General features: G+C 42.6%; 8 protein-coding genes across 8 annotated transcripts; 7 read left to right on the top strand and 1 right to left on the bottom strand.

The window, feature by feature from the left end:
- Positions 1–303: 303 nt before the first annotated feature.
- On the top strand, positions 304–2,687 carry BCR41DRAFT_387276 (major facilitator superfamily domain-containing protein; the record flags this gene model as incomplete). Its single annotated transcript, XM_022027883.1, has 6 exons — positions 304–791; positions 906–1,127; positions 1,219–1,688; positions 1,800–1,826; positions 1,921–2,302; positions 2,419–2,687. The coding sequence occupies exons 1-6, from the start codon at positions 326–328 to the stop codon at positions 2,685–2,687; spliced, it is 1,836 nt and encodes a 611-aa protein (XP_021880237.1). The 5' UTR covers positions 304–325.
- A 71-nt stretch (positions 2,688–2,758) lies between these two features.
- Positions 2,759–4,366, top strand: BCR41DRAFT_422976 (hypothetical protein). Its single transcript, XM_022030225.1, has 2 exons — positions 2,759–2,921; positions 3,016–4,366. Exons 1-2 carry the CDS (start codon positions 2,817–2,819, stop codon positions 4,264–4,266), a joined length of 1,356 nt encoding a protein of 451 aa, XP_021880236.1. The 5' UTR covers positions 2,759–2,816; the 3' UTR covers positions 4,267–4,366.
- Positions 4,367–4,396: 30 nt separating this feature from the next.
- On the top strand, positions 4,397–6,305 carry BCR41DRAFT_355835 (hypothetical protein). Its single transcript, XM_022024543.1, has 6 exons — positions 4,397–4,601; positions 4,732–4,853; positions 4,995–5,073; positions 5,178–5,601; positions 5,760–5,847; positions 5,966–6,305. Exons 1-6 carry the CDS (start codon positions 4,439–4,441, stop codon positions 6,209–6,211), a joined length of 1,122 nt encoding a protein of 373 aa, XP_021880235.1. The 5' UTR covers positions 4,397–4,438; the 3' UTR covers positions 6,212–6,305.
- A 2,404-nt stretch (positions 6,306–8,709) lies between these two features.
- BCR41DRAFT_307596 (hypothetical protein) lies at positions 8,710–8,946 on the top strand (the record flags this gene model as incomplete). The annotated part of the gene is made up of 1 exon (XM_022020868.1): positions 8,710–8,946. The coding sequence occupies one exon, from the start codon at positions 8,710–8,712 to the stop codon at positions 8,944–8,946; it is 237 nt and encodes a 78-aa protein (XP_021880234.1).
- Positions 8,947–9,369: 423 nt separating this feature from the next.
- BCR41DRAFT_292785 (GATA zinc finger-domain-containing protein) lies at positions 9,370–9,519 on the top strand (the record flags this gene model as incomplete). The annotated part of the gene is made up of 1 exon (XM_022020375.1): positions 9,370–9,519. A coding segment is annotated over one exon (150 nt), but the record flags the coding sequence as incomplete, so codon positions are not given.
- A 2,292-nt stretch (positions 9,520–11,811) lies between these two features.
- BCR41DRAFT_422973 (hypothetical protein) lies at positions 11,812–15,194 on the bottom strand. The gene is made up of 4 exons (XM_022030224.1): positions 13,725–15,194; positions 12,938–13,568; positions 12,245–12,829; positions 11,812–12,121 (listed from the first exon to the last, which is right to left on the bottom strand). Exons 1-4 carry the CDS (start codon positions 14,966–14,968, stop codon positions 11,816–11,818), a joined length of 2,766 nt encoding a protein of 921 aa, XP_021880232.1. The 5' UTR covers positions 14,969–15,194; the 3' UTR covers positions 11,812–11,815.
- Positions 15,195–16,346: 1,152 nt separating this feature from the next.
- BCR41DRAFT_387273 (hypothetical protein) lies at positions 16,347–20,176 on the top strand. Its single transcript, XM_022027882.1, has 9 exons — positions 16,347–16,531; positions 16,731–16,832; positions 16,924–17,052; positions 17,172–17,450; positions 17,557–17,649; positions 17,766–18,179; positions 18,288–18,555; positions 18,675–19,159; positions 19,268–20,176. The coding sequence occupies exons 1-9, from the start codon at positions 16,478–16,480 to the stop codon at positions 20,117–20,119; spliced, it is 2,676 nt and encodes an 891-aa protein (XP_021880231.1). The 5' UTR covers positions 16,347–16,477; the 3' UTR covers positions 20,120–20,176.
- A 1,534-nt stretch (positions 20,177–21,710) lies between these two features.
- On the top strand, positions 21,711–23,119 carry BCR41DRAFT_355831 (hypothetical protein). Its single transcript, XM_022024542.1, has one exon. It carries the CDS (start codon positions 22,008–22,010, stop codon positions 22,956–22,958), a length of 951 nt encoding a protein of 316 aa, XP_021880230.1. The 5' UTR covers positions 21,711–22,007; the 3' UTR covers positions 22,959–23,119.
- Positions 23,120–23,744: the final 625 nt, after the last annotated feature.

Genomic DNA, 23,744 nt, shown 5'->3' with positions numbered 1-23,744 from the left:
CCTAGTTTGATGTATGGGTCCTATTTTTCGATTATTTCTGCCACATGCATTGGTTCCAGTATTTTGTTTCTGTAGGAACGATGACGATAGGAGAGTTATTCGCTTTCATAGTGTGGACATCATACCAGTAGCAACTATACCTTCTGAATGAATGCGCCGAACTTTGTCTGTCGTACATGTGTGCCAAGCAGAGCATGAACACTTCCAAATATGGATGCATTGTGCTTCCAACTACCAGCTTTAAATGTATATTTTTTTCCTCTTTTTTTTTTTTTTTTTTTTTTTTTTTTTCATTTTCTTCGTCTTCTACAACTTTATATTTTCAATGACATTACCAGACAATGCGTCGACATCTGAAAGGCAGCCACTTTTGGCTAATGGCCAAGGATCAAGACTCACGGACGTAACTCAGGAACATAGCTTAAGAGCCGGTCATAAAGATGGACAGCATATTGATGAACTTGATGAGGTTACCCGTCTGACAACTTTACAGCTGCTGCCTTGGTACAAGAGACCCAGTATTGCCTGGCTTCTGCCGTTCGTCTTCATGATAGCGATCGTAATGGGAGTTAGCCAGGCCGCCCAGGATCAACTCATCGTTAAGATCATCTGCAAAGACTACCATAAGGGTAGCAATATCCCTGGTCAATCTAGCAATACTATTATTGCAAATACATCTGGGGATTTCACTCACAAAAGCTATTATGATGATGATTCATGCAGTACAACTGCTATCCAAGCACTTGCTGCTTTGGTGATGAGTCGCTTCCGTTCTCTCAAATATGTTACTGGTAAAGAGCATTATTATGGCTATGTTCCTGAACAGGACAGAAGAACAGTAATGAAGAATGGAGCCTCATATTCAATACTCGCTTCTTATACTTCAATCGACCTGAATACTCTAGGAATCTTCACAATTGGATACCATACATCATTATCAGATGTTTATGGACGCAAGACTCTAATGTTTCTGACTTTGATCCCTGCACTTTTGACGCAACTTCTAATCGTCTATATGGCCCATCCTGCCACCAACGTGGGTATTGGGGTTCTGTATGTCGATGCCTTGATCATGGGACTTTTAGGTGCAGGGCTCCTGCTGGAACCCGCTATTTTCGCATATGTTGGTACGTAATAGAGGGTTTTTTTTTCTTGGCAAAATTCTTTGTACCACAAGTGTAGATGTTCTTATTATTGAACTAACACAATTATAAACAGCTGATTGTACTGCTCGTGCTGACAGGAGTCTCTCTATCGGATACATGATGGTTGCATTGGCAGTTGGAATGATCTTCGGATCAATCCTCGGAGGGTATCTGTTCAAACTTACTGGAGATGTTACCTCGGCAATGACTATCTCCATTGCCACATTAAGTGTCCTCATTGTCTACGCAATGGTGCTTCCAGAATCGCTTCCAAAGAATCTTCAAGAGGGTCGTATTAAGAAAGGCAGCAATGCTGACCTGTCGACAACGACTGCTAAGCCTGCGAGTATTTCGATTATGACTATTAAGAAGAGTCTACTAATGATCTTTGATCCTCTACTCCTGTTCGTTCCGGGAAGAATCGATGCTTCAGGAGACGTGAATGTTGTTCCTTCCAAATATATGCTAGTTATTTTGATTGGCGCGTATGGATGTCTTCAATTCGCCGTCAACGGTATTTTGGTCATCCTTATTCCATATACGGTATGATTTATTTTATCTTCTTTCGAGCATAATTGTCCATAGTAAAGATACCAAATCGACAGCGATTTGGTTCAGTTAACTAACAGACTGTCCAACGATCTATCATAACAGAATCTCGTCTTTAAATGGACAGCAGCCGTAAGTAATCCATTCATCGATGCCATATCTCGTGCTTTTGCATGCTTGGTCCATCCACTGACTTGAATGGAAATTGTTTGTTTCAAAAAAATAGGAAGATGGGGCCTACTACGCTCTCTCAGGCGTAGCCACATTCATTGTCTACGTCGGGATCTTTCCATACCTTCAAAAGCTTTACAAGATCTACATTGATAAGCAGAGTCCAAAGAAGACAGTTCACCCAACGACCCCAAGCTCTCCGCTTTATTCTGAGACAGGAGAAAGCTTTGGAAATGATGATGCTCGTATGACCGAGGAAGCATTGCGCCCAGAAATCACCGGAACGATGGCACCAGCGCAGGATGTAGCCGCTATGGCTGAAAAACGGTGGAAAACCCTCTGGGCTGACTTGACGTTCTTTATTTCTGGGTGTATCATATTCACAATTGGATACCTGATCGTATTTATCTTTGAGACGGACACTAGCATGTTCATTTGTAAGTGCTATTCTCTCTCACATTCTCTTTCACATTCTTTTTTTTTTTTTTTTATTTTTATCTGTAACCACTGTTCCAATTTTTTTTTTTTTTTTTTTTTTTTTGGTAAACGATAGCATGCTGCATTCGGGCACTGGCTTCAATAAGCAATCCGTCCTTCAACTCATTATTGACGTCTTTTGTGCCTGTTCACCAGACTGGCAAGGCCCTAGGAGGAATATGTATTCTGGACACGATTATTATGTCACTCTCTTCTCTTCTCTATGGTTGGATTTTCTCAGAGACTTCGGTCGTCATGCCCTCTGCTGTCTTTTTAACTTCTGCAGTCTTTTCATCCTTCAGTTTCTTGGCTAGTCTCAGTATTTGGGGTTTATACAGGCAATAAACATAATTTAATACATGTATAAAAGTTGGTGGCGGATTCCATGTTCTCCTTTTTTTTTTTTCAGTTTTGCACAACTCTTTTTCTCTAATCAATAATAACAACACCTGCCTATAATTGACACCATCATCCATGACAAATGACAGTACTCTCATGACACAAGACGATCTTTCAGGATTGACAAGGCTTCAACTGCAAGCATTGTGCGTCAAAGCCGGACTCGACACAACTGCTGGTGTAGGTTCACGCGTTCTTATGAAATCTTTTTTTTTTTTTTTTTTTTTTTTTTACAAACATTAGTTTCTCATAATTCAATGGCGGTATTCTATAGAATGAAGAGCTGCGAAGGATTTTACGAGAACATGAAATGCAGCACGAACAATTAGAGAGCGAAGACTCAATGCTTAAAGCAGCAGCAGGAGAAGAAGCGACAGTTATTGATGAGACTGAGCAGGTCGTATCCAATAGAGCAGATATAAACTCAACTGACAACGTGTCGACCGTTATCACAGTTGTTTCGGAAGTAAAAACTGAGGTTTTTCAGGAAGTCAAGGTTGAGGAGACTGAACAAGGGGCAACTATAAAACCAATTGCATCTGAACATGCAGCGGGACCCGTAAAAGTTAAAATAGAGCCAGAAGAGGCCGCCATCAAGCAAGAAGACAGCAATGGACAGAATAGACATATTGAAGCAGGTAGCATGAACCATGTTGAATTGACAATGACAGTCAAGCAGGAGCTGACAGATGTAGAGATGCCCCTGGCAGATGTAAAAGTTGAGGAAACAATTGTACCAGTTGCAAAGCGCAAGCAGTTCTGGGAGGCGAAAACAAGCTCACCAAGAATAAAGTCCATTTCACCTTCGTCACCATCATCAAAGTCAGTGATACGCCCCGCACTCTCCGTCGGCAAAGCTAGGCCCAATGGCAATCAACAGACTTCTACTTCACGGGCAGATGTGAGCCAAAAAAGAGGCAGACCGTTGGAAGACATTGATGGAGAGAATGATGTTGATATCAAGGGTGAAAATGGCTCTGATGATGATTATCGCGATAGGGATAGTAACAGTCCTACAGTCAACTCTCTTCCTACGCCTGGCACAGTTCGTAGTTTGATTGGCAGATTTGCCGGCTCTGCTACCATCAGCCCATCTGGATCACCCGTGAACAAAAAACGTCGAATGGATTCTCCAAAAACATCTCCTGTCTCGTCTGCATCTCCAAAAATTCCTAAATATAAGCGTGTCATAAAGATCCCGACAGCAAATCCAGGCGCCACTACAGCAGCATCTGCACGGTCTGTTGTTGGAGCTCCAGTGAAGAAGAGGAAAACGGTCAGTTCTGCATCACCGACACCGGCTTCGGCGGCGGCATCTACAGTCAGGAAATCAACTGGTGTTTCAGCAGAGACGATTAATCGCCTGGCGACTCCCAAAAAGGTTGTGTCTGCGGCGGCCAATACGGCAGCACCTCCTTCTTCCGTATCTTCGACGTCTGCTCCACCTGTACCGACACGGCCTCGTGGCCCTGTCCTTTCAACAGCTTCTCGGGCAGCACAACGCCGGAATCGCGAGAGAAAATAGCTTTGAGCTATTTTGATTTGAGTTTCGAGGGAACTATGACCGTTGCTGTGTTTTGTATTAGCCATTTTAAAATATTGAATTGAATAAATAAGCAAGCCACTCAGATGATGAACTTGAAACCTTGTAAGCTTGCAAAGTCGTCTCATTTGGTACATTTACACTTGCATACACCATGGACTCACAGCAGGAGGCATTTGAAAGGTTCAAAGCTGCAAACTCAGGCAAAAGGTCAACACGAGAGGGTCAACAGTCAAGAAGTTCGAAGTTGAAGGAGGTTGACGGGCCACTGCCTGATTTGTACTCGATTCATCGTGGCCAAGTTGTTCGTGTTGAAGGCAAGGCATTTTTTTTTTTTTTTTTTTTTTCCTAAACAAGAGACTTGGTCGTTTTCTTGAAAAATTCAAAGATGGTTTACTGGCAGTTATAAAAAAAAAATAAAAAAATAACCGGGATACTTTTGGATAGATTATGGCGCATTTGTACAAATCCCAGGATTCAGAAAACAAGGACTTGTCCATAAGCGACAGACCAGTAATCATTTCACAGAGAACGTTTCAGATGTGGTGGCCAGTGGGGATCATGTGTGGGTAAAACCATGTTCAGCTTTTGACACATTGATATGAAGGATTTTTTTTCTTTTTCTCTGTTTGATATCATTCATTACAAAGCGCAAGAGACATGGCTGGCACGATGGAGGGATCTGAATCTATCTTCTTTGTAAATGATAGGTGAAAGTAACAAGTTTACAGGATGGGAAGATTGCTTTATCGATGAAGTATGTCAGCCAAGGTGATGGAACCGACCTTGGTAAGGATGGGTAGACATCATTTTATTGTTATTTGATAAGGGTAAAGAACAGTGTTGACCAATATCAAGTCTCTCCTGTCCTCCGACATTATTTTATCTCAAAGACCCCAATTTGGTTAAGTTGACGGGAGAGGAAGACAGGAAGAGGACTCATACGACTTTTATTGATAAGCAGCCCATAGCAATTGAGGAAGGAGGAGTGTTTCTTAAAACAGTGTGTAAGAAATGTGGCGCTTCTGGACATTTAGCAACAGACTGCTTTTCAGCTGGTGAACAGTTTGAACTTTTGGCAGACGAAGACGATGAAGCCACCCGGCAGAATGTTGTTTCTGCGAAAGAGAGAAAACATAAAAGCAGCAGAGATAAACATAAGCACAATAAGGACAAGGACAAGGGCAGGGACAAGGACCGATACAGGGACAAAGAAAGAGAAAGAGTAAAGGAGAGTAGACGCGATTATAAGGATAGGAAAGACTCTTCAAGCTATCATCAGAAGGACAATAGACGGAACCGGTCTAGAACTAGAAGGTAAGGTTTTAACAGAGAGCAATAGCAACTGCTCCAGATGTAAAAAAAAAAAAAAAAAAAAAAAAAAAAAAATAATAATAATAATAATAATAATAATAAAATAAAAGAAAATAAAATAAAATAAAAAAATTCCATGCTAATATTTGAGTCGGATGTAGCCCAAGTCCGAAGAGACGCATGGACAAGCACTTCAGACCCCAAGTTGAAAACTTGGAGGATGCTCTAGCGGTGATGAGGGCCCACAAGGTACCATTATTATAACTTGCTTCATCAAGAACTTTAAAAAAAGGTTGTGACACAAACAAACAAATTTGGTCAATTTTGACCATTTGTATTCTGATGTGAACCTATTGGGACCATGTAGCATCGCCGGCACACCAAACGTGGCGATGGTGGTGGGAGTGAGGAGGAGGACAAGAAAAAGGAGAGTAGGAAGCAGGGCTATGGAGAAGGGCCTCGATCCAGATCACATTCTCGATCACGTTCGAGATCCCCAAGAAGGAACGATGGTCGCCGGACTGGACATGATCATGGTCGCGAGCACGAGGGGCGCCATGGTGGCAGCCGTAATGATAGACAGCATAGAGACAGGCACGACCATCGTTGCTAGACAATAGCGATATAAATTGGTCGGTATGTAGCAACCAAATGTAGCAACCAAATGTGGCAACTTGTTTAGTTTATTTGAAACTCCTATCCTGCTGATAAAAAAAATCTTGATCAAAATGGCCAAACAAAAAAAAAAACAACACTGAATGTTTGAATACATGTGAACATGTGCCTGCTTTTATAATATTCTTTTTAGAACATTAACATAAAGCATGATGGAACAGTAGTGAGTGAAGAATAGCTGTTGGGATGTGGGAATGAGAGAAAAAAGGTTACGAGTCGATATATATATATATATAAAAAGAGATGGAGATCGAAAGAGAGGCATGTGGACGGACCAAAGAGACAAAAAAAAAAAAAAAAAAAGCGCAGACATTGAGATAAGGGCTTCTGATGAGTTTTATCTCGGTTTGATCAGTCTTTGATTTTGATCAAAAGTCAAATAGACAAAAGCATCACAATCGCACAATCCTCAATACCCTTCGGGTTGTTTCCCCTCGCACTCTCACTCTTTCACACTCTCACTCTCTCACTCTCTTTCACACTCTCACTCTCTTTCACACTCTCACTCTTTCTCACACTCACACTCTTTTTCACACTCACACTACACACTACACTCACATGTGCATGTAGACTCACAGACTCTCAAGCATCAAAACAATAAAGTAATTTTTTTTTTATTTATTTTTCTTTCTTTTTCTTTGACCCGTGTTACAAAAGTTACTCTTCATCATCCCTTCTGTTGTGTCATGTCAGGAGCATGTTGATCACATTTCATTCATTCCTCTTCCTTACTCTTTCAGTTTTATTTTGACTTCTGATTCCTCTTTGTCTTTGTACATTTATTTATATCAATCTCTTTCTTTCTTCCTTTCTTTCTCTCTCTATTTCTTACTTTTCTATCAGCTATCATTCTAAACGTTCAACAACAAGACTACAAGCAATCCTTGGTATGTATCATCACAATGAATGACTCTGCAGTGCCATTGGAATAGGCGTTACATACTTTTTTTTTTTTTATCCTTTTGTCCCTTCTCGGAAATTTGGTTCCAATTCTTCACCTCGGCATTTCACTCCATTCTCCGAAACCTCATTTCCTTCCTTTCCGCTTTTGACTAATCAGTCTTTCTTTTTCTTTTTTTTTTTTTTTCTCTTTTTTTACTCGCCACTCATTTCTACTTTCATACTCTTGTTCCTGCTGGTTGTATTCACTCCTCTTGTACCCTTAATTCTTTCTCATTCACGTATTCATAAAAACAAGGATCTGCTTCCCTTCCTATTCGAAACTGACTTCGCCGAACTTTTTTTTATTTTCTAATTCTTTCTTGACTTCTTCAGCTTTAGAACACCTTAATACACACAGGACTTGTTATATCCTCTAAGAAAAAAAAAAAAAAAAAAAAAAAAGCTGAATCACATCGTCGTCAACACAGACCAATATCAACTTCAATAGGATCCTTTAGAGCATTAACATCGGTCATCGCTGTCGTAATCATATCGCACCACACCACACCACAAAACGTACATCTTTAGCATACTACTCTGTTCCATCTCACCTCCCCTCCACTCCTTCACATGTCCTTCACAGGCAGCCAGACTGCAGCCGTAACCACATTGGGAGATTCTAATGGACCTATGTCCATCACTTCCTCTACAGATAGTTTGACGCAGGATCCAATACAAAATACTCCCCCTGGGGGCCCACATCCTGTATCTGAACCTATCTCGACATCTCAGGCATTGACGACAATCCATCAAAGCAGCAATAATAAAAATACTCATAATGGCAATAGTGACAAGGATAGGTCGATCCTTACATCAAACACCCTTTCCTCCTCGCTAAAATCACATATCTCCACCTCTGCATCCCTGTCATCGCTTTCCTCCACTACACCCTCTGATATCATTACACCAAAGCCATATGCCGCTGCATATGAGTACTCTTCCTATTCCAGTAATCCTCCTTCATCTCCATCTACCTCTGCAGCGACATCATCTTTGCTTATGCTTTCTTCTTCCAAAGAGACAAACATGACTGACGTGCGCGTGAAAGAAGAGGAGGATTCAGAGTTGACAGAAGCAAGGCCTTTCTCGCCGGATAGCTATCCGTCTAGCAGCTCAAGGCACTATCATCATGAGCCTGAATATCATCCTCATCGGCCATCTCACGAAAACACTCGCCATCATTTTTACCGGGATACCCATTCTCACAATCCTTATCAAAATAATGATCGACCAGCTAGGCACCATGCCAGCCATCGTTACCGCGAATCTCTTGATCATCATATGCAGGACGACAGTGACACAGACATGTTGGATACATCATCTTCTGAGCACACCAAAGATTTTTCCGCCGCCACTTCCTCAGTCAACACTACCGCTGCTGTTGCGCCTCCGAAAAAGACAGGGGCAGCCAAGAAGCGGTTGGCATCTCCCAATTCTCCTCAGACAATAGCTAAAAAAGACCCCTCCTCATTGACCGGAAGTAGTGGAACGTCCATGACCCCATCTCCTCGCTTACCGCCATCTGATCGTCCCAGCGGCTCCTGTTCACCAAAGGCCCGAAATAGTTCTGGCAGTACATCGGGTGCAAACAAGAAAGAAGGGGCACCTAAAATTGCTGTAACCGCCACAAGCTGTGCCAACTGTGGAACAACAACAACACCATTGTGGAGGCGTGCCAGCGACGGATCCACCATTTGTAATGCGTGTGGTATGTTTCTTAATATGGAATAAACACCTTCATCTCATCTCACACGATCATTTGTTGGGGGGATTGTTGTCCTACCATGCCTAATTGTGCGTGGTGATACAACAACGAAAGAACATGTCAGCTAAACTCTTTGTTGTTTGTTGAAAAAAAAAAAAAAAAAAAAAAAAAAAATAGGCCTTTATTTCAAAGCAAGGAATTTAACACGACCACCATGGCTTAAGCGAAACACTGCACAAAAGAAGAATGAAACTTCAGAAGATGGCGGTGATGAAGCTGAGGATATTAATAGTCTTAATGGGCAACCATCTAAAAATGGCAAAGATAATGATAGCGAATGTGCGGGATCATGTCCTGGAGACGGTAACTGTAATGGAGCTGGTGGTGCAGAGTCTTGTGCTGGATGCCCTTCCTTCAATCAGCACCAAACCAATCGTCAGAACCTCGTCTGTGCCAACTGCCGAACGACAACAACACCGTTGTGGCGCCGTGACAGTTCCGGAAACACCATTTGTAATGCATGTGGATTGTATTTTAAGCTTCACAACGTGCACAGGCCTGTGACGATGAAGAGGGCTGTCATCAAGCGTAGAAAACGCGTTAATCTCATAACCAGTTCGCCTCCTCCTCCACAGTCAGCGCAGCAAGAATCTGACCAACACAAGCCCTCAACAGAGGAACAACAGTCGGATGAGCAGCAGCAGGAGGAAGCAACTTCCCCGTCGCGCAATCAGACTAAAGTTCAACAGATGGAGCAAATAAAAGAGATAAGGCAGACATCTAACAGTCCTGTGCCCCTCTCATCCTCTGATGCAGCACAGAACGAAACGGATAAACAGGATAACCGAGCATCCTCAAAGCGTAGACGAGTTCACAATGGTCATACAAATGGACCAATGCGTAACGTACCTGCAATTGAGGATTATATTCATCCAAAGCGATCTGTAAATGGGCAGCCAGAACAGGGCCGTCGCGATCAAAGCACAGTTAGTTCAGAGCAGATGCAGCAACGGAGCATGTCGCCTATCGAGAACATTGGCAGCAGTGAGCATGGGCATACTCATAGACATGATGACCATCGTAATGGACATAATATGGAGGAAAATGAGAATGAGAGCAACCATTATCCTTCAATGCGTCATAATGCACTCCAAGCTCGAGACTCACCGTATATGCAACAGCATTCATCCTCATCTCCTGAATCACATTCTCAATCACCTCGTTATTTACCTAACATCTATCAAGATAACGGCCAGTATCCATCCACACAATACATGTCCATGTCTCGCTATGGGGCTTGCTCGCCACAGGCATCACAGAATCATCAGTCAGCTTCACCTCCTCCCTCACAACGTTCGTACTATAAACACCATCTACGGCACACGCATTCTCCGCCCTATCGCGACCATCATGATAACCAAGATGAGCATCACCCTCAAGCGATCACTATGCAAGGGTACCAAGGACGGTCACACACTCACCGTCCGAATGGTATGGATAACGATCATGATAGGATGTCCTCTCAGTTCTCGTCCTATTCTTCAGGTTGGAATACACGTTTGCCTGGATACACCACTATGGCATCCTCATCCACGTTTAATACTCGACTCTCCTCTACAGGCATCGTGCGTTCCTCTGTAGGACCTGGCCTTAACTCCCCACCTCTCCAACCTCATTATGGAAAGAGACCCCCTAGTCCTGCAGCGGAATCATATTCACATTGTCGACGAACAGCATCGCCACATCGTGGCGGGTCACATCATAGAGACGAATCCCCTTTACCATCATTATCGCATTCGTACTCGTATCCATATGATCGACCAAGCAGTCGTGGCTCAGGATATGACTCTCCATACTATAGCCATCCACTGCCGACACTTCGAAATCCTTCAACTCATAGCAATACAGGTAGTTTCGATGGTCACAAAATCCGAGAAGCAAGCGAGCCAGCACACCTACCGCCAATCTCTCTTCCATCCCCTCATCATCATACGTCTCTTCCACGGGCCTCGGAGCTTTTGAATCAGCAACAGCAGGATACAGGGTCTTCGCGTCCGCATCAGAGCTCACATCATCACCAGCATCAACACCATTATTATCCCTTGCCCCGACCACAACATCCACCTTCTCCACCTTCATCTCTGCCATCTATGAATGGAACATCATCCGTATCCTCCACATCGACGGCTACCTCATTAGCGCCATTAGGCAACGGGACTTCTGCATTGACTAACAATGAAGTGCTGCAACAGACACGACAGGATCTTCAGAGAGAAGTATCTCATCTTTCTATGTTACTCGGCAGGGCAGCTGCAGTATTAAACGGATTGGATCAAGCACTTGGTCCACATTCCAATACTAATAATTCAACGCTAGCAAATGGAGATACTTTGGGTTTGTATCTCAAGTCGGCCACGATAACGCCTTCAGCCATGATGACGGATGATATAAAGACCAAGTCTGCTTTAGCAAGCTTAATGGCATTGAGTGCTTCGGGAGGTGACCATGCAGGGAACGAAGCTTCAGTACCTGTAGCATCGGTAGAAGCAGCTGTATCAACAGCATCTATGTCTCCATCTACAGCATCAGCGGCAGTCCCTGGATACGCTTCACCTAATAATACAGCATCACCAGCATCTTTTACATCTTCACCACATCGGCACTAGTATGATTTTTTTTATTAAAAAAAAAAAATAAAAATAAAAAAAAAAATAAAAAAAAAAAAAAAATTACCCTTGTATTCTTTTAAAAGAAGGAAAAAAAAAAAAAAAAAAAAAAAAAAAGAGGATAGAAACAGTAGTCTAATGAAATAACTATATGATATGGTTAACATTTTAAGAAATCGATAATTGCTTGTGTGCGAAAAAAAAAAAAAAAAAAAAAAAAAAAAGGCTTCTAATTGAGATGTGCACGTTGTGCGTTTTTAATCCCGGATCCCGGACTGGTATTGCTACTATTTGAGCCGGTGTCACTATTATAGAGTGAAATCCCACGCTCCTCTAGGTAAGACTTCGCAGCACTGATCCGGATCTTGCCCTTGTCAACCATGAAAGCTGTAACTTCTTCTACTGAGGCAGGAGGCGTCCCTGCGGAAATGGCAATGTTGCGAGCATGTAGCGACATGTGTCCTCGTTGGATCCCCTCTGTAGCAAGGGCTCTCAGCGCAGCAAAGTTCTGAGCTAAACCTACTGTCACCATCGCCTAAGGTTCATAGAGAAATAGTATTTTGTTAATTACTCGTGTAATAATTGTTTTATATCCACCATTATATATATATTCTTTTGTTCTTATACATTCTTCTAATATGAAATACTGATTGCTTACCATGGCAAGCTGCTTCGAGTCTGGGTATCGCATCACCCCAAGGGCGAAGGCATGAACAGGATTCGTGCTAAGCACGCCACCTTTGGTACCGACCATGATAGGTATTTTGAGCTCTCCGCAAAATACCAAGGCATCTTGACCCTTGTATCCTTGCCGTACTCGATCTTCGTCTTCTTCGATCCAATATCGCGTTAGAGGCTTGTAGGCATCGCCTCTGAAGATCTTGGCCTGTAAAGCTTCCTCTGTTGATACCCGTGCCTTTCTTTTGATGCCGTGGCCGTCATTACCGCTGTTGGTTTGAGAAACCTCTGTGTCTGTGCTTGAGAATGTGCCTGTATCTGAAGAGTGTTCAGAGTAGGTTCCTGCACCGCTTGCCCATGCATGTGCTCCAGCTTCAATGGCTCGCCAATCCTGACCTGTGGCTAGAGCAACAGCATCAATCCCGTTCATGATCCCTTTGTTATGAGTGGCTGCACGGTATGGGTCTAGCTCGGCCCATTCGTAAGCCTCCAAGATCCGAACAGCGACATCCTTGCCTGGCAAAGATTTATAAACCATATGTGAAAATGGCAAGCGGAACGTTGACTACGGTTATATAAAAAAATAAAATAAAAAATAAAAACAAATTAAAACGTTAATATAAAAAATTGATAATTGCACTCATTTTTATATATATATGACAATAATTGATACCTTGGCAACTCGGTCAACATTCAAATTGCTTAGGATTCGAACCCCAACACGACCACCACTCAACTTAGCCAAGCAAGGAGCAATCCCTTCAGCAACTGTGTTGGCGCAGTTGGCGCCCATGGCATCTCCTACATCAATATGCAAGTGCACCACTAGCCATTCCGAACAACGTCCTTGAGGGATAGAAGCACTACTACCTGGCTTAGAGTCTCTCGCAGGTAGGCTACTAGCAGGAATGATCCCATATTTTACTAACAAGTCCTGTCCCTTAAAACCATCCTTCGTCCTGTGTCTTCTCACACGATGAAAGGTGACTTGCTGGACGCCGCCGCCTCGTAATACCATATTGGTGCAGTATTCATTCGCTTCTCTGCAGATATACTGTTCATGGTCTTTCATCTTTTGTATGACATGGTCCATATCCTGGTCCAAGATGTCTAACAATTGGACTTGGGCGATAATCATGTTGCGCTCAGGAGCCCAAGCTTGAAATCCTTGATAGGCAGAAATGGTTTTCGCCGCACTTGATACGGCAGCAACAACTGAGGGCTCTTCGATTGCCATTGGAACCGTCAATGGAGAGCCATTGATGGTAAAGTTAAAAGCTAGACCCAAAGGAAGCCCCATTGTGCTTTATTAAAGAGAACAATAGGAAATTAACATTTAGGAAACAATAGTATGGGTCAGTGCTTGGGAGAGGAAGTTAATTTGATCCGCATTTTAAAGGCCGATTTGGGCCGATTTGGGCCCGTGCTTTAAAAAAGTAAAAAAATAAAAATAAACTTACCCTATACAGTTTTCAATCATATTATTCGCAATCTCTTCATCCAGACCATAGATCGGAAACACCGCTCCATCACGTTCAGTAGCGATGATAGCATCTAATCTGGCATCTAGGGACAGGTCACCTTCTAACAGGCCATGGTTTGGAGATCCAATCATCTTACGCTGCTCTTGCAAGTTAGTGATCACAGTCGCCTTTCTCTCTTTCTCAAATTGATCCCTACGCTCTTCTTCCGTCACGGAAACATCTTCTTGCCCTTGAGCCAATTCTAGCGCAAGAGCACGGCGCTCTTCATCATTTACTTCTGTATACTGCCCACCGGATAAACTATAAAGTACAGAGGGCTGCTGTTGTAAAAATTGGTTGTTGCTTCCATGATCCACTAGATTACTAGCTCTTCTTTTGTCTTGTTTCTTATCTTTCGGCAATTGACTTTGCTCTTGCTGTTGGGGTTGAGAGGTGTGATACATGGTTGTGGTGTCGAGAATATTATCATTGTCAGCAATGTTGACATCCTTACTGTTGATGCTAGTGCTGTTTTCTTCGTCACTGATATTATCGTTCTCAATGTGATTACCAGTGCTTGTATTTTCAGGGAATAACATTGTGGGGGATAAACGAAGGACGGACAATGGTCGTGGTATGATCTGCGTTGCCGTACAGGATGATGCTGATAGTGGTGAAGGTGCAGTAGAAGGAATAATATCGATCATGGGACTAGAGACTGCTGCCATTGCCACTGTTGGTTCCAGGTTTGGCGTTGATACACTGGAGGTTTTAGTAGAGTTCTGGGTAGAAGCGAAGGAATCCAAAGACGTAGGACACGACAGATGCGGGAAGGCAAGTCCAAGTTGAGTACGACGCTCTTTAATAGTCTTTTTGTAGAACCCAGTCCAGTAGGTGTGTGTACGGATAGCTTCAGAAGTAGAGGAAACGGTGGTCTTTGATGTGTTGATGTGGAGTGAAGGCGGTGTAGGTAGCGTAAGTGGAGGTGGAGTGTTGAGAGCACTAGGAGGTGACATGGTAGTGTTAGTGGTATCAGAAGGGATATTTATGGTCGTTTTGTTTCCTGTTTGAACTGAATTAGTTGTAATAGCTTTAGTGGCGGTGAGATTAGACGATGGAATTGTTGCATTGGAAGTTGGAGAAAGAATAGGGATGAAAGTCGAAGTAAAAGAAGAGCTGGCGAAAAGTGTAGGAACCTTAAAAGAAGCCGCAGTGTCGGCTGACGATGTTACTGGCAGCATGCGCAAAGAGAAGAAGAGAAAATAAAAATAAAAATAAAAGGGTCGGCTGGTACCGGAAGAGTGCTCGGATGAACCAACGTGCAGAGAAATGAGGACCAAGGTTAAAGGCAAACAAAGGCAAACAAAGGCAGACACACGTTGGTGAAAGAGTTAAAGAATAACAAAGTGATGATGAATACGAGGTAAAAGAGGAGCACTGATGGAGCAAGGCAAGGCAATGTGCAAGGGTAGTCTATGCAGCCGATTTTTTTTTTTTTTTTTTTTTTATAAATGTATTTATCCTGCTTTTTGTTTGAAAGAATGCAGTAAACGACTTTAACTTAATGGTATCTGGCACGAGCGCAGAAGGGTGGATGTGGCTTGACTGCTTCTAATCAACATCGTCATTATTTCCTGTCACGCCGGTGCAAAAGGGATCGGGAGACAGCAAGCTTTGTTTTTAAAGAGCCTTTCTGCTCATTGACCGTGCGCAAATGCACAGATGCAGAATCTAACACGTGGCTTTTTATTCTCTTTTGGATTTCCATTGCCTATGAAAAAGTCTTTCATCTTTCTACTTGCTATCCAGCTATTCAGCTCAACATCAAGCCTTACTCGTTACTGTGCTTTCATTTTGCTTCACATAAATCTCTCTGCCTTCAATTAGGTAGATCACTTTGTTGAGAGAATAGGCCCCGATGATACCAAAGGTTGTATATATATATACATATATATTTATCCATCGTCCTTTAAATCTTTCGGAGTTTGAGGCACTCGCTTTCTAATCGTGTATGAAATGTGCAATGTCCAAATTTGAAGAGCTTTTTGCCTTGCCCAAAAGCTAGGATTAATCCCATGTGCCGTTTTTGCTCAAGGCTCAACTCATCTGTCATTCATTTCATCTTTATTTCATTTTAGGCACTCAGAAGGCTCTTTTTCATCTATCAAATGTCCTCCTTTTCCTTTTTTTGTAATATTGACCCTCCTCCTTCTTATTCATTTATTTTTGAGCATTCGACACCTATTTTTTTCTTTTTTGTTTATTGAAAAGAAGAAAAGAAAAAAAGGCTCGTCTCATCTGACGGATCATAATCTGCCTCATTACAGGATATCTTAATAAAGGTGTAATATTTGTGGCAATGAAGGGAGATCTGAATGAAAAATGAATATGGTGGCAAAGAGCAAAGAGTCGACTCTAGTACATTCGTTCATTAAACTGCGGGTGCTCTCATCCAAGAGACCAAAACCTGAGGAACTGGGCCAGAGAGAGGCAGCGGCGTGAACAACAGCCACACAAAGTGAATGTTTGGAATAAAGAGGTTGCGCCCAACAATGAGCCCAAACTGAACAACAGCGTTGCAACTGCCTGTCCTGCCTCGCCTTTAATTGGCCTTGTCTCCTCCTCTCCTTTTTTCCTCCTTCAACTCTTCTTTGCATCACCTGTACTCATTATCTCACTCTTGCCCATTGTCATACTGGCTATTCCCTCCTCGATCAACACGACGTCACTCCTTTATTGCAGTTTCATACATGCACAACCAAATGTCTATACCTGTTCCTAATGGAATGCCACTTTCTCCTCGGGTAATCAACTTCGAAAAGAATGAACTAGGAAAAAAAAATGAAATGACAAAGTGGAGCAAATGGAGAGCGCTAGTATGCTTGTATGGAAGATCCTATTGAAGCAACAACAATAAAATAGTCCGGAAAATATCGCTGCTCTCCTGTGAATTAGTCAATGCTTACATTCAGCCTCTGTCCTCTTTTTTTCTGTAATAAATAGCCTTATCAGCCAGGGCCTGAGAGCATACTTCGGCCTAGCCCAGGGTTCAGCCATCAATTGCCATTGCGACCTATTCCTTCCCATGTACACAACTACTCTCCTGTACTATCCGTTTTTTTTTTTAAAAAAAAAAAAAAAAAAAAAAAAAAAATCAATAATAGTAGTATTAACACATATTTTATCCCAATCATAGCTTCAACGTCCACCATACGAGCAACAGCAACAACAACAAGCTATGATACCATTAAACTTATTAAACCCACTTGAGGATCTGCTTGAGAGCGAAAAAGAATATAATACGGATCTAAAGATTCTTCTCCAGGTACTAAAATAAAGAGGCTTTCAGTATGATCTATTATTACCTAATTGAACAAGCCGGCCCAATACTCGGATCAGTTCATATTAACATATCAGCCTTTGTCTGTTTTATTTATACTCTAGCGTGTATCGGCAGGATGGACGCAAGATCATCTTCCTCCCAAGGAAGTGGACTTAATGCTCAGGAATATTGAGGACATCCATGCACTCAGTCGAAAGCTATCTAAGCGATTAGCCGATGTGGCGACAAATGAGGATGTAAATAGAGAGTTGAGCTTAGTGCTAGTGTGGTTTATGGATGTCATGGAATCGCCTTATTCCAATTATTGCAGGAGCCACACTCCAAAATTGGACAGTTGGCCCGAGATCATGTCCAACTCCAGATTACAGAGCATTTTGGCAGTAAGTGGAACGACGGCAGTGGAAATATTGCTGCCAAGGTGTATCATGCAACGATAGAGCGGCTCGACTGATATTCACCCTCCATGCACAATTTTCATAATAATAGGAAATCGCAACTGAGCAAGTGCAGCATGTTACGTTGGACTCTTTTTTTATGAAACCAATTGATCGTCTCCATTACTACCATCGTCTTTACATGGTAATACGTTCAGTCAGTGTTCTTGACTTGGCCACTAGAATAGACTTCAGCTTGTCATATATTTATCATTCGATGGTTCTAATTTAATTTGCATTCATGCTCTACTCATGATGTAGCGATTGCTCGAATCTTCAGAACGCGGGGCGCCCGATTTTAACGCGTTAGAAGCAGCATTAATGCGGATTGACGCCATTTTAAGATTTGTTTCAGTAGATATCTCAGGAACATCCCGCTACCCTACATCTCCCGCAATGTCTGGAATATCGAGCATGTCAGCACTTCGACATGCTTTACCATCACCACCCCTCACAGACCAAAATACTTCTCCGAGATTTCCGCCACAGACTAGGGGCCACAGTAACCCGATCTCGCCTGCACTACCGCCCTCACCCATGTCTCCTGGCATGAGCCCAAACTATCGGCCTTTGCATAACCTGAACAATCCTTCGCGGACGGCTGAAGCCATGTTGGAATTGGAAAAAACACTAGACACTTCAAAGGTCTTGGACCTGTTCACCATGCAACCCAAAGTATGTCGATCCGATCTTCATTGCCTCTCACTTGCTTCAAAAACAGTTAACTGATACTAAAAAAAAAAAAAAAAAAAAAAAAAAAAATTTACTATCATATTTGATTAGGCATGCGCGCTTTCATTAGCACTGGTTGAGCGTGAAGTCGTCATTCGTGGCGACTACTACTTTACAGTGACAACTGACGGCAGTATAGCGGAACGATATGAAGATGGGCACATTTTGTTGTTATCCGATTTATTGCTGATTTGCAGGACAAAAACGCAACAGGAAATCGAAAGTAACCCAGAAGGAAACATCTCAACACACTGGCTCCTCTTTCCTCCCCTCGCTATACGATATGTTTTTGCTAGAAGCGTCACATTACCGGATCAAGGTACATAATCCCGAGTAATGCTTTTTTATTGCAAGTTCATCCCCGTTAATGATGGTTGAAGTTAACGTAAAGTCAAACTATCTTAATTTTCAACAAAAATCAAACAAACAAAAAAAAAGTACCGGTCATGGAATTGAGCATTGTCAATAGAGTTACAGCTCTGATACGAATCACGGAAGATCAACTTAGAGCCGCATGGATCTATGAAGTTAATAATGCACAACAAAGTGACGCTTCCAAGGCAGCACAACAGTCACAGCCACATCCACAACTGAACAGAAGCATTACACAAAGTCGACCAATGCATCCTATAGGGCCTGGGTCTCCAGCCTTCAATGGAGGCCCAGCTCCTATGCATTACCACAGCGCACCTATCTCATCACCTTTTCAGGGACATCCTGACGGACCTATGAGCCCCGCTCTCCGACCATCTATGCAGGCCATGGGTGGAAGGCCACTGATGGGAGGGCCTATGAACTCGCCTGGATTCAGGCCCCAAATGCTTCCTGGTAGTGGGCCAGGAGGTCCTAGGCCAGGTTTGATGCATCACGAAGCAGGGTCATTCAGTGGACGCCCCTCCCCTCGGCCATTCAACCGCACGATGGTAAAAATGTATACATATTGACGGAAGACAGGGAGTGATCGTAACATAATGATTTTGTTCGATGAGATTCATGCTTTTGTTTTGATATTTGCTTTCAATGGGAGCTAGAGCATGCGGCGAACAAACACGATGGCCAGCAGGTCAGGAGCACCCAGAGGACGTATTGTAAACAAAGGTGATGTAGCAGCGGCAAAGGAAGTTTTGTTCAAGACGAAACCATGTGATGTTTTCCAATGGCGCGAAGATAACTGGGAGCCACTTGTAGAGGATGACGATGTTATTGTGGAGCTACGACTGACTGCAGCGAATCGATTGGCCATGGCAGTTACTTCGTGTGAACATGGACAGTTGGTCCTCAATGCATGGATTGTCAATTCTACGACTTTCCGCCGCGCCTCTGAAACAGATGTCAGCGTCTCGTTGGATATGGGGGCAGGTGCGCAGTGGTTCACAGTAGCACTCAACACAGGACGAGAAGCAGAGGATTTCTGCATTGCTTTTCAAAGAACAAAAGACCGCGCCATGTACGACCCATCCTTACAAAAGTCGGTCTCGCCAGTTCTGTCTCGTGGAGATTCTTTGGCTTCATCTGTGACCCAGAAAGTACGGCCTGTGAAACAAACGCTCAATACAATGTACCCGCCGGCAGAATGTAAATTACTCTTGCAAGGAGGCGACCATGGTCAATGGATAAGTCTTGGAACAGCAAGAGTAGAGATCAAAATGGAGACGCCATCGGGCCATGTAAGACTGTTTGTATCACTGGTTTCAGGGAATAAACAGGTCTTGGATAGCGTGATCGTACAATGCGACTGTCTAGAACTGGTAGGACCTAAAAAACTAGCAATCACATTGATGAACCCTCAAGAGAAGATGAGCATCATCTATATGCTCCAGTTCAAAGATGAAGGGATAACTACCAAGATCTTTGAAGGACTGAGTCGTAATGAAAGCGAATAAGCTTACAAATAGATAGATGCATCATCCATCGATATGTGTATATATATATATAATATGATCATTATAAAAATAGAAAATAAAAATACAAAATACAGGCAGATCCCACGGTGCCAGAATTCGACAAGTCTAGTAGGCAGCCGCTATGAACACGACGTGCGGATAAATTTAGATAACAAGGTGGAAAGGAGAGGAATGACGATCCATACTAAATATGAACCATTTGAGTTAAGCGCCCCAAAAATGCTCCAGCTGGGCTTTGAGATACTCCTCTGTCGTCATCAAGGCTTTTCAAGAGAAGCAGATCCGCACAGGCATCTTTTGAGCGATATCCAAGCCAAAGGAATAAGAGAAGAAGAGGATCTGCAGCATTTTTACATTTTGTGTGTTCAGAAATTAAAGTTTTATTCATGAATTGAAAGTCTGAAACTTTTATTTATTTTCTTTCTTGTGGCACACAACAGTCTCCTCCCCTCATTCTTCATGGACCAGCCACGTTCATCCGAATATCCCAATGGGGATCATGGGAGGGAGAAAGGAGGCGAGGATTCAAAGTTTTAAGCATAAAAGTAAAAATATACATGCGCGGTGTCTAGTCTAGTGTTGAAGAGCTTTTGAGATGCTGAAAATAAATGTAAGAACCACAAATGAAAGATGTGTGTCACAACAAAACGAAACAATTGGGATGAATGCCTGGAGAGAATTACTCGGACATTGATCCATTTCCTAATCATGAGTTTATCTCACCCAACGGACACGGAAAACCCTTGACTTGTTGTGTTCATGTTTGCATTGATTGTGGGACAACTGTTGTTTTTCTCACAAAATCAATGCTACACAAAGTAAATTGTCCAACATCAAGAAATAAAGGATCTTCTTTCTTTCTTTCTTTCTGTCGAACTACATTAACGACCCCAGATCTTCGAACTCTGTGCACGGTGTCAATCCACAGAAGGCTCTATGAGTGAAAGAGTCCTACTATCAGTATAACAAGACTCTTCATGAAAAACGTTTTTCAATCTCAAGCTGTCCTGAGTACGTAGTGTTTATCAGAGCAAGACTGAGCGACTAGAGACGAGAGCGACATCCCTCCCATTGTCTTTTTTTTTTTTTTTTTTTTTTTTTTTTTGAGAGCACTCATTTCCAGCGATTGTATATAGAAAAATATATCCCTGATATATATAATATTATATATATTTATTATTATTACAGCTGCAGACGCGAGAGCCGGCTCTTTTTTTTTTTTTTTTTTTTTTTTACTCTCCCTTCCGTCTTGTCCTTAACCGTAGGGGGAGAAGTGTATCCTCAAAGGTACCACTAAACAAACCTCAATGGAGGGATGAAAAGAGAGCAGCAGGACATGCTGTGAAAGGATTGGGTTGATATTGATGGATTGTAAATGATGGATGGATGAAGATGACGCCTCTTCTTTATTTTTTTTTTTTGTTCTCTTCATCTTTTTCTTTTCTTTTTTTCTTTCTTTTCTTCTTTTACTTCTCATTATCTTTTTCTTCGCATCACCTGTCCATTTGCTTGTTCAGCACTCTTTCCTCTTTCCTTTAATCTTTCCTCTCCCTACGACCCCCTCCACCTCGCCTGACATTACTTCCAGACGCGAGAAGACCACACTCATATCCTTCATCCACATTCCTCGTTCACAAATCTATTTTTGTTGAAAAAGTAAATTTTTTTTAAATTGCCCAGCAATTGCAAAACCCGCCATTTTTGTCTCGCTTTGATTGATTGCCCTGACCCCTTCTCCTGACACAATAGCAACGTGTGTCTAACTTTCGGCAGTAATTTCTTCTTTTTTTTTCCTTTTCTTTTTTTTTTTCTCTTTCATTACACACATTCTTTCATTTCATTCTCATCCATCAGAAATCCTTTCACCATGCGCTTCACTTCCGCCATCGTTTCCGTCGCTGCTTTGCTTGCCCTGTCCTCCTCTGTCAAGGCTCAGGATGCTGCTTGCTCTGCTGTCCTGAATGACTATGCTCCTACCGGCAGCGGTGCTTACTCAAAATGTTACACCGAACAGGTTTACAACGCTGCCCTTGTGGCCCAAGGCGGCAATCCCGATTACTCGGATATTATTCACCAGGTTTGCACCAAACCCGCATGCCCACGTTCGACCCTTTTGACTGCCACCACAAAGTACCTCGCTGCCTGCGGTTCTTCTATTGATGCTGAGGCATCCTCTAGCGGTGGCAACATTCTTCAGCTTGGCAAGAACGCCTTGGAGGTCTTCTTTGCGGCTCCTATCCATGAAGGCTATTGTGCGGAGGATCCTAATGCACCTGTTCCAAGCCCCACGGTGCCCCCAACCCCTCCACCAATCACCTACTGCTTGGAGGCCCCTGTGAACAACCCCGCTTCTCGCTTCGTCTCCAACTTGGCCATCTACTTGACCTCGGGTTCGATTCGCTCCTCTCAGGCCCCATTCTTCTTGGCAAACAACCTTGATCCCAAGGATGTGTGCTCGCCTTGCTCCAGGATCGCCATGACATCTACCATTGATCATTTGGCCAAGAACAAGATGCCTGCTATCGCATCTTTCTACACACCCGAGTTTGTGCAGTACTGGACCAAGCTTGTTCCTGCCTACAACACTCTCTGCAAGACCACATATGCGCAGGCCTGGCCAGAGGGTACTTTGAATACGACTGTTCCCAATGTGCCCACTGGCACACCCAGTGCTCCCACCACAGCCTTGCCATCTGCCCCAGTCTCAGCCAGCCCTACGGCCTCACCTAGCAACAAGCCCGATAGCGCTGCTGGTAGCATGAAGCCCGCTGCTGGTGCTGCTGTTGCAGTGGTGATGGCTATTGCAGCCTTGCTTTAAGGCTGACACAAGATGACATCGTTTTCCCCTTTGCATGAGATAATCGATTTTGATCCTCTTGATTTGAGTTATTTTTACCACGTTTCTACAAAGAGAAAGAAAAAATTATTCCCGCGGTGGGCAGCTGACTGAAAGAAATTACTCCTATTTCATTCACTGCATGCTTATGGAATACATCATAAAAAAAAAAAGAAGAAAAAGAAACAAATAGAAACAAAACTTTTAATACTCTCAAAGAAGAACAAAAAAAAAAAAAAAAAAAAAAGAAAAGTACCTTAGAATAAAGCCACAATGTAATAACAGCCAGTCATAGAAGAAAAAAGAAACATTTTTGTTGTGTTTTTGTTTATCTCTGTGGATAGGATGGATATGATGATATGATATGAAATGATGTAGCACAACGATCCGAGATATAGAAGCTTAAAGGTTTAAATGTCATCTTGCCAGGTCATGTCACAGGACCGGAGGAATGTGGAATAGAAGTGATAAATAAAAATCATTTATAAATGATTCTTGAGATAAAGCATCTATATACATCTACATAGATTATGACGAATGGATAATATTAATATTAATATTATATTCTCAGACGGACAAACATATTTGTTCCGCATCCATATCCATTATTCATATTCATATCTTAATTCCATTCCTTCAGTTATTCCGTTCGCAATGGTCTCACGCGATGATCGCACTATCCCCCATTTGGCCATTCTGTCCATGAGACACGGATATTTCATCTATTTTGGGTGCAAATGGCTCTGACCGACAATTGTCGCTTCTCCA

This window comes from Lobosporangium transversale, assembly GCF_002105155.1.
Source record: "Lobosporangium transversale strain NRRL 3116 chromosome Unknown BCR41scaffold_24, whole genome shotgun sequence".
Taxonomy (NCBI): domain Eukaryota; kingdom Fungi; phylum Mortierellomycota; class Mortierellomycetes; order Mortierellales; family Mortierellaceae; genus Lobosporangium; species Lobosporangium transversale.
The sequence above is the reverse complement of the archived record's forward strand: the minus strand, read 5'-3'. Positions and strand labels throughout refer to the sequence as shown.

Excerpts from the sequence above, each read along its gene's own strand:
- BCR41DRAFT_422976 (XM_022030225.1), top strand. The coding sequence starts at position 2,817 with ATGACAAATGACAGTACTCTCATGACACAAGACGATCTTTCAGGATTG. Across the intron at positions 2,922-3,015 it reads GACTCGACACAACTGCTGGT|AATGAAGAGCTGCGAAGGAT; the intron begins GTAGGTTCACGC and ends GGTATTCTATAG.
- BCR41DRAFT_355831 (XM_022024542.1), top strand. The coding sequence starts at position 22,008 with ATGCGCTTCACTTCCGCCATCGTTTCCGTCGCTGCTTTGCTTGCCCTG.
- BCR41DRAFT_422973 (XM_022030224.1), bottom strand. The coding sequence starts at position 14,968 with ATGCTGCCAGTAACATCGTCAGCCGACACTGCGGCTTCTTTTAAGGTT. Across the intron at positions 12,830-12,937 it reads ATGTTGACCGAGTTGCCAAG|TCAACGTTCCGCTTGCCATT; the intron begins GTATCAATTATT and ends ATATAACCGTAG. Across the intron at positions 12,122-12,244 it reads ACTCGAAGCAGCTTGCCATG|GCGATGGTGACAGTAGGTTT; the intron begins GTAAGCAATCAG and ends TATGAACCTTAG.
- BCR41DRAFT_387273 (XM_022027882.1), top strand. The coding sequence starts at position 16,478 with ATGCACAACCAAATGTCTATACCTGTTCCTAATGGAATGCCACTTTCT. Across the intron at positions 16,532-16,730 it reads GAATGCCACTTTCTCCTCGG|CCTTATCAGCCAGGGCCTGA; the intron begins GTAATCAACTTC and ends TGTAATAAATAG. Across the intron at positions 18,180-18,287 it reads TGTTCACCATGCAACCCAAA|GCATGCGCGCTTTCATTAGC; the intron begins GTATGTCGATCC and ends ATATTTGATTAG.
- BCR41DRAFT_355835 (XM_022024543.1), top strand. The coding sequence starts at position 4,439 with ATGGACTCACAGCAGGAGGCATTTGAAAGGTTCAAAGCTGCAAACTCA. Across the intron at positions 5,074-5,177 it reads AGGTGATGGAACCGACCTTG|ACCCCAATTTGGTTAAGTTG; the intron begins GTAAGGATGGGT and ends TTTATCTCAAAG. Across the intron at positions 5,848-5,965 it reads CGGTGATGAGGGCCCACAAG|CATCGCCGGCACACCAAACG; the intron begins GTACCATTATTA and ends GGGACCATGTAG.